Source organism: Cheilinus undulatus, linkage group 6 (genome assembly GCF_018320785.1).
Source record: "Cheilinus undulatus linkage group 6, ASM1832078v1, whole genome shotgun sequence".
Classification (NCBI taxonomy): Eukaryota; Metazoa; Chordata; class Actinopteri; order Labriformes; family Labridae; genus Cheilinus; species Cheilinus undulatus.
Window position 1 is genome coordinate 39,687,132 of NC_054870.1, and position 8,460 is coordinate 39,695,591.

Below are 8,460 nucleotides of genomic sequence, written 5' to 3' on the forward strand. Positions count from 1 at the left end.
GTTAGCGTCTTTTCTAACATTAGCAATATTAGCTATCATGGCTTGATCCCGTGTTGTAGTTAGCGTCTTTGCTAACATCAGCAAAGATGCGTTTTGTCCAGAGGTGGTACTTCAGAATCGTGCTTCGGTGTAAAGACAGTTCATCATCGCAGTATGTACACACAACTTTTGTTTCATCCAGACTTCCATTAGGCAGCTTCTTAAATCAAAATTTACCATGAAGCAGACCTGGCTCTGTCTCCTCACTCATACCTGCTTGCTGCGTTTGAACCTTTTCACCCCAGATGTAAACATCCGCGCAGGAGGACTAAGGGAGGAAGTTGTGGTCAAATTTCATCATATGATTAAATTGCGTTATTGTTTTTTTAACATGTTAAGCTTTCCGGATTAATCACCAGTGTTAGCATTGTGAATATTAACTGGCCTAGTTTAAGATGTTTAGTCTTTGAAACTGTTTATTATAGCCAGTAAATAACTTGAGAGAGAAATTGGTCAAGAGCCTGGGAAAGGTCTTCGACTGCAGTCTCAGGGATACAGCAGCATCAAGGAGCTGGAAACATGGCTGTCAGCGGTAGACAAGTCTGGCTTACCTGGGAGATTTAAGACGTGGATTTACCAGCATGGCGTCCTACCCCGGGTACTCTGGCTTTTGTTGGTGTACGAGGTGGCCCTGTCAACAGTAGAAACCCTGGAGAGGAAGATCAGTAGCTACCTCCGCAGGTGGCTGGGCTTGCCGCACAGCCTCTGCAGTGCAGCACTGTATGGGAAGACCAGCAAACTCCAGCTCCCAATCAGCAGCCTCGACGAGGAGTTCAGAGTCTCTTGGACGAGAGAGGTTATGCTCTATCAAGATTTTAAGGTCTCAAGAGTTGCATCAGCGGGCATGGTGTGCAAAGGCAGGAAGTGGAAAGCCCAGGAAGGCCTGGAGGTAGCTGAGTCCCGGCTGAGACACAGGACTTTGGTGGGTACAGTGGCAACGGGGCGTGCAGGGTTCGGGGCTTGCCCTCAGCCCCACTATGAGAAGGCACGTGGGCAGGACAAATGCAAGCTAGTCCTGAAAGAGGTGCGGGCAGGAGTCGAGGAGCAGCGGACCAGCAGGATGGTGGCCATGCAGCAGCAGGGAGTATGGACAAGGTGAGAGGGGGCACTGGACAGGAAGGTGACCTGGGCCGAGCTTTGGCAGGCAGAATCCCAGCGCATCAAGTTCATCATCACAGCTGCGTAAGATGTCCTACCTAGCCCAGCTAATCTCCATTTCTGGGGCATGGCTGACTCTCCAACAAGCACCAACAAGGAAAGAGGTACATTATCTTTGTCAGGGCTGGAGAGCAGCCCCAGTCACAATCCAAACCAGCAGCCGGCCTACTCACCTCAGCATCGGACTGGGAGCTGAGAGTAGACTTGGGCAAGCAACTCAAGTTCCTGGACCACATCACAACAACATCCTTGAGGCCAGACATCATGCTCTCCTCTGTCTCTGCAAGGCAGGTGCTTGTGATAGAACTGACAGTTCCATGGGAGGACCGCATCGAGGAGGCAAACGAGCGGAAGCAGTTTAGTACCAGGAGCTGGTGGAGCAATGCCAAGGAAGTGGCTGGAAGGCACGCTGTGAGCCCATTGAAGTGGGGTGTCGAGGCTTTGCTGGCCTCTCACTGTGCAAAGTTTACACACTGCATGGCATCACAGGGGCTGCGAAGAAGAAAGCCACAAAGAAACCATGGAGGCTGCAGAGAGAGCCTCCAGATGGCTTTGGATCAGGAGGAGTAATCAGTGGGACAATGCTGTTGGGACACAAGCCAGGGCTTGATCAACCCTGGCTGGGTCACCTGAGGGAGGGCATATAGACCCGAAACACCCGATGATCTCAGGCACATCACTGAGGATGTGTTCCAGAGCATCCTAGGGTGTATCTTGCACTCATATTTGTGACTTTCAGTTGTCCTGAGAGAAAAAGACAACATAAAATTTGAATTGTTAACAATGAAAATATTTTCTAAAAAGAAAAATTTATCGGAGGAAATCAATAAGAGAATCAGTTAAGAATCTAACCAATAAGAAGAATCAAGAACACACTGATATCAATATAATCGATTCCCATCCCTAAGAATAGGTGGGTGAAATTAGAGTATGGAGGTATTAGATATTGCAGGCAACCATACTTCCTATAGCATTCCTAGATTTTTCCAATTCACAGACATAAAATCAAAACCATGATCTTATTCCCAAAAACACCAAAGTAAAGTGGCTTAACATAATCACACTCACCATTTCATAATGATTAAACATGGGTTGCTTTTCATTGCTGCATATGTGCTGTAAACACAGTTCTTAAGTATGCATTCATATATTTTTAATATTCGAGCAAGCTACATTTTAGACATCTGACTGGGGGATTTTATGGATTAATGCTGACTTGACTGTTGTGTTTCTAAAGGCTTACCAGACTGCATCTTTTATTTAGAGAATTCAAATATTTTTATAGCCATTTTATTTCACAAGGCCACCCTTGATTAGCACATAAATGACCACTGAATCTTAGGGGAGAACAACCTCTCTGCAATTTCAGATTCATAGGAGACGGACTTGAATTAAGGTGAAGTGTCAGACTCTTCCATATGATGTTTCAGTAGTATTGTCCACAAGTTTTTCAGCTTTACAGAGGAAAACAAGTATGAGGACTGCAAGATTAGAAACAAATCTACAATAGGGCAGCCCTTAAACCTAGCATCAAAACTCTAAGATGTAAGAGAATCCAGCAATCCAGCTGTTTAGTCATCGCTCAGTCCAACTCTATTCTCATTTCTCCAGTTTCTAGTCTGACTGTGGGAAAACAACACACAAAAAAGGAAGCCTCCACCCAAAAAAATCCCAGCTACACTGTGAGCCCCACCAAAAAGGAGCCTATATCATTTTGTTGTTGTCAAACAAAAGCTGATGGCTTCTGATCTGGAGAGCCAGCACAAGCATGACGGTCAGCTCACTGTATGGGGAAAAATGACTTTTCTCACAAAAATCTGACAGAGGTTTGGGGATCCAGCAGAACAAATTCTTTTTACATTCAACGATGGACCGTTAAAAAAAAAAAAAAAAAGAGTAGCTGCTCCTTCTCCACTCACCCACACACATACCCACACAGACGCTCTCATACCTCCACACTAAAATATTCCCAGATAAACCCTGGCAGCAGATACCCACATGCTCAGCACACATGGTCTCACTGAGACAATCTTTTCTTAATTTAGGATGCATTAAATTTGTGACAAAGCGCTGCTGCTAATGCGTGGACGAGTGCAAATGAGATTACAGTGTCCCCGTCGAGCCCGAGGCACACAGCTGTCTGGACAGGCACACTTTCCCTCTGCAGGCCAGAGATGTGTTCAGGCATAAAGAAGAGCATTTTATTTAGGCAGCTGGCACTTGACAGGCAAACGGTGCTCACATAAGCAGGGGGGGAGATGCGAGCTAGAATGTGACAATGGGAGGCTGTGGTGACAGGAAAACACCTCAAGAGAGTGCTGAGCTCTCAAAGGAGAAGAGGCAGAGCGCAGGTAGACGCAGGCATGCAGGCTGCACCTCAATGAACTCCATCGATGATCTGGTTCATTATGTGGCTATAAAACTGATAACAGTCATCTGCACATGAGACAAGCATCATCCTATCTTTTTGATGCACACAGTTACAGAGAAAGCGTATTATCACTGATGAGAGTTTTACATCAAACCAGACTCTTAACTAAAATGCATGCACATTAATAGTTTGAATACCCACATGGCACTAAAACTCTATCAGATGTCTCCTTTGCTTCACAGAGAACCAGCTCACCTATAAGCTGCACAGACTTCAGCTGATAAAACTCAAAGCACTGTGAAAGATTCCTGTCTGAAGAGACACAATTCAATCCAAAGCACGTTGAGCACCCATCATTTTTGCATCAGACAGGTGTCAGGTAACCAGAACGAAGCGCTCCAATACAACTGCAACAATAAGGTGGTCTCCCAAAGCTTAGCCAGGACAGCAGAGTCATGTTATCTTAGCTGACACAAACCATTCAGTAACATTACGCACAATATACAACCACGCTGACATGCAACACTTACATTAAAAGATTCAATATGTGTGTTTTTGTCATTCAAATGTTGCTCTTCAGCTACTTCCCTCTGTTTTCTTCTTCTTCAGGTAAAAAAAAGTAGAATTTTGCGGTACTTCAAGTGAGACAACACAGCAGCCATGCAGGAGGCAAAGTAGAAAACGCCGTTTCCATGGAGGCGGAAATAAAGTCAGGAAACTTAAATATAGCCTAACGTGCCGAAAATAAACTTTCAAAAGCGGCTGCATTCAAAAAAATTGTACTGTTCCTCGTTACCGATATGAACAGCGAACAGGTTGTAGCTTTTACAACCACCTGAAGTTCCGTTCACCGAGCTTTTTCAGCATAAGCTTCACATATTGAATCTTTTTTTTCCAGCAGGCAGCAACACAACATTTACCCGTGTTTAAGCCGGTGTACTCACCCGTTAGCTGGTCATAGGATCCGTCCAGCTCCCTGGAGTCCGACAAGCTTTGGTCACGGTTTTTCGCCTTCATTTTCCCCGTGTGTGCGCCGGAATGTGGAACAGTAAAGGAAAGAGAGGAAAATTGCTCTTAACAGTGATAAAATAGCAGTGGTGCTGTTGTTCGCCTTCGCGGAGGACGGCTACAGGTAGACCGCCGTTAACAAGTCGTCATGGTGTCGTTGTACATTCAAACAAAGAGCCATGTAAGTTATTTTTCCCGGGTCTGTTAGTCTGTGTGCGCTCGCGGCATCCAGGAGCGGAGTGACCCACGCGCGCTTCTTTCTGGTCGCCACTCTCTCTCACATGGGCTGGCACGCGCGCACGCACACAGTTAAACTCACGCATACTCACAGAGATAACGTATTTTTAGAATCTGGTGTGGTTTATTCATGCTTTAATTTTACACTGGTCTGTGCAATAGGAGATTATCTTTTGTTCTAATGTTTTATTGCCACTTATATTGCCCCTTTATATTATATTATATTATATTATATTATATTATATTATATTATATACAAGCTGAAATGTTATGGGCCTATTATTATACTGCTGTTTACATAAATCATTATTAATCATAGGCTGCCATGTCACTTTATATCAACACTTGCCACTTTATTTTTTCATTTGATACACGACACGTCGTAAATTGCCACGTATTGTTAATTTTACTCCTTTATACAGGTGCATCTCAAAAAATTAGAATATCATGAAAAAGTTCAATATTTTTTGTCACTCTTCTCTGAAAGTAAAAACCTTATATTATATAGACTTGTTACAAATAGAGTGAAATATTTCAAGCCTTTATTTCTTGAAATGTTGATGATTATGGCTTACAGAAAATTAGAATATCACATAAGATCAATAAAAAAATGATACTTTAAACAGAAATGTCAGGCTTCTGAAAAGTAAATACTCTTTAATTCAAAGTAAAAACATATTTTCATAAAGTACTGTCATCACAAAAATATGTAATGTAAAAGAAATTACCTTTTAAATATTCAACCCCTTTAAAGGGACTGATCTAATTCAATAGAGGTCCAGCCAGCTGTTGCTAGTAGTCTCACAATCAGTAAAATGGGGATCATCTGAGTGCAGTGAATGTGTCTCAAGTGGTTGTAGTATAAAGACACCTGTGTCTGGAAGGTCAAGTCACTGGTTTATCAGTATTCCTGGCTACCATTACACCATGAAGTCAAAAGAACACCCCAAGCAACTATAAGTCAACTATAATTCAAGCAGCTGAGATGGGAGAGATTCTGCATACAACAACTTTTGCCCAGGTTCTCCACCAGTCTAAACTTTATGGGAGTTTATCTAAGGGCATGTCAGTAAAACTCCATCATAAGATGAAAGAAAGTTGTTTGGTCGTAAGAGACCAAAACTGCGTTTTTGCTACCAGATTTTGTGGACACCAAACACTGCACATCACCACAAATACACCATTGCCACTGTGAGGGAAGGTGGTGGAAGCATCATGCTGTGGGATGCATCTCAGCAGCTGACCCCGGAAGGCTCATAAAGGTAGAGGGTAAAATCTAGGAAAATCCTGGCTGGTGGACAATCTTATTCAGTCTACAAAGGAACTACTTATTTTACCTTATATTTTTTGTTTAGTTGTCATAAGTTTTTTTAAAATCTGCCTTTTATAGGCACTGTATATCAGTAGTGTAGCCTGTATGTACATCCTATTTTATTCTATTTATCTTATCTGCTCTTATCTTAATTTCCATTTCTATTTACCTGCTTGTTATCACTATCTCTGTGTGGCTGCAACATCTGACTTTTTATCAGGAGATGAATAAAAGATTATCTTATCTTAAAAAAGCAACTTTTAAAAAATTCATTGGTATTCATAAAGTGACCATTTTGCAGTGATTGCTTTGTATCTTAAAGATAGCTGTTTTTATTACTTTTTTTTATTTTTTATTTTTTTTATAAACTGAAGAAAGATAAAAGAAGAGAAGGCTAACAGACTTTTTATACATGAGTTTGTTTTGAATTCATGTTCCTAGAAAGTTTGGTCTTAGTCCTATTATACCTAGGAAGTGTCCTTGATGCTGAATATAGCATCTACCTGTTGACATAATTTAGTAAAAAAAAACAAAAAATCATAATATTTTGGGTCTACTCAATGATGAGTTATCACTTTTCAGCACATTCTAGATTTTACCTACTTCTGATTTCTGTGTACCCCATCGTCAACTATCACCAGCAGAATATCCCTCTCCATTCATGCCAAACCCCACTCACGAGCTACCCATCAGCCTCTACTCCTCTCTTCCATTAATATCACCCTCACATCCTCTCCAAATGTTCTCAACTGAGTCAGAGCTGTGTCGGCTGCACACGGAGACATCAGCAGGAGCAACAAGGAGCTCTGTGCTGCTGCCAGGCAGAGGTTCTGACTATATCTGATCTATAAATACTCGCTGGCTGTGGGAAGCCTTGTGTCTTTCCCTTTTTTCTTCCTTTCTGTGTCTTTGCCTCGCTTTGCTTCACTCCTGCCTGCTTTAAGATTGACATTTGGACACAATCTGGCAAGCAATCTGTCTTTGAGGCCATATTTTGTTCAATGTGGCAGAGTTTGCATCACTAATGCTCTATATCTCTATCCATCTATCCAATCATTTATCTTGGGCATTTGTGATGTCTATCAGTCGGTTACTGCTAAAGATAAACTCAAAGATGATGCACACTCTCTCTGCCCGCAGGGCTGAGGGAAATGTGTAAACTAAAGCTGTGTTTCTAGCAAAAGTAGCCTGGAGCTTCTTTTGAAAGGTTTTAAGTTACACTGGCTAGTTGTTGGCAACTTGTGCATTCACTCAGGTAAAACCCTCAAAGATTAAGCAAATTAGTCTGATGCTTGTTGTGGACATTTTTAATCGATTTCAGCCGATATTTAAGGTCGCTAACCTTAAATCACCTTAAAGCTATTGAGACTTTTCAAATTTTAATCAAAGCCTCTCTTATCTGAAAGACTGAGCTTACAATGGTGAAATAAACAGAAAAAAACTCCTCAAGGTTGTTTATCTATTTAAGATAGGTATAGCAACACATAAAGGTGTGCAGTACTTGTTTGTCTGTCTGTTGTCTGAAAGCTGCCAGTGTGCTACCAAAGATAAACATCTAATGAAGTAGGGCCAACTCCAAGTCACTTCATTTTACGAAACTACTGCCCTCAAAGCAGGGTAATTTCTCTTTCTCCACCTTTCAGAAAATGTTTACTAAAACAAGCCGCTCTCAGATTTTCCCATCATGATGTCATGTGAGGAGTTAGCCCCGCCCCCAGGCTCGGTTGGCCCTCCCCACTTGGAAGAAAGTTCCAGCAGCTGAGAGGAGGATCAAAAATCCAAAACTGGAGTGTTTTTTCAGCAACAAACTTCACAGTCATGTTTTAGGGACCTCTGAGACCAATATAAACTTGTCTTAAATGGGTAAAATATGTCCCCTTTAAAGCCACTATGTAAGAAGGGCCATGTAAATAAGTTTACAGATGATTCAATGATCGTGTTCCTCCTCAGTACTGGTGATCCCAATGGCCCAGTAGTGACAGGATATGCTGACTGATATAGGTCCTCCCTGTGTCAAAGACTGAAGACATGAGCATTTCAGGAAAAAGCATCTTTTCCAGGATGTCGGGGTCATTTGCACTTTTTACAGAAACTGCAGGATTTTTATGTTGATAACACCTTATGAAAATGTTTTATTCATTCCTTGAACATTAAAAATCCAAACAGACTGCAGGATATTGTAAAAGTTTGCACAACTTGGGGACTCTGGAAAAGGTTTAGCCAATATTGCCGAGCACAGCCATCCTTTGTTTTCTGGGTTTAAGCCACTTCCTTCCTCATCCTGCCATCTTGTAGCCATCTTGTCTGGCTGCCATTGGCTTTCAAAATAAATACA

General features: G+C 42.0%; 1 protein-coding gene across 1 annotated transcript in view; it reads right to left on the reverse strand.

The window, feature by feature from the left end:
• Positions 1 to 4,799, reverse strand: part of LOC121510600 (Kv channel-interacting protein 2) — a 204,935-nt gene extending 200,136 nt beyond the window's left edge. The window contains exon 1 of the mRNA XM_041788702.1: positions 4,513 to 4,799. Coding sequence (XP_041644636.1) covers positions 4,513 to 4,585 — 73 coding nt within the window. The 5' untranslated portion in view covers positions 4,586 to 4,799. The remainder of the gene's footprint in view (positions 1 to 4,512) is intronic.
• Between the last annotated feature and the right edge of the window lie 3,661 nt (positions 4,800 to 8,460).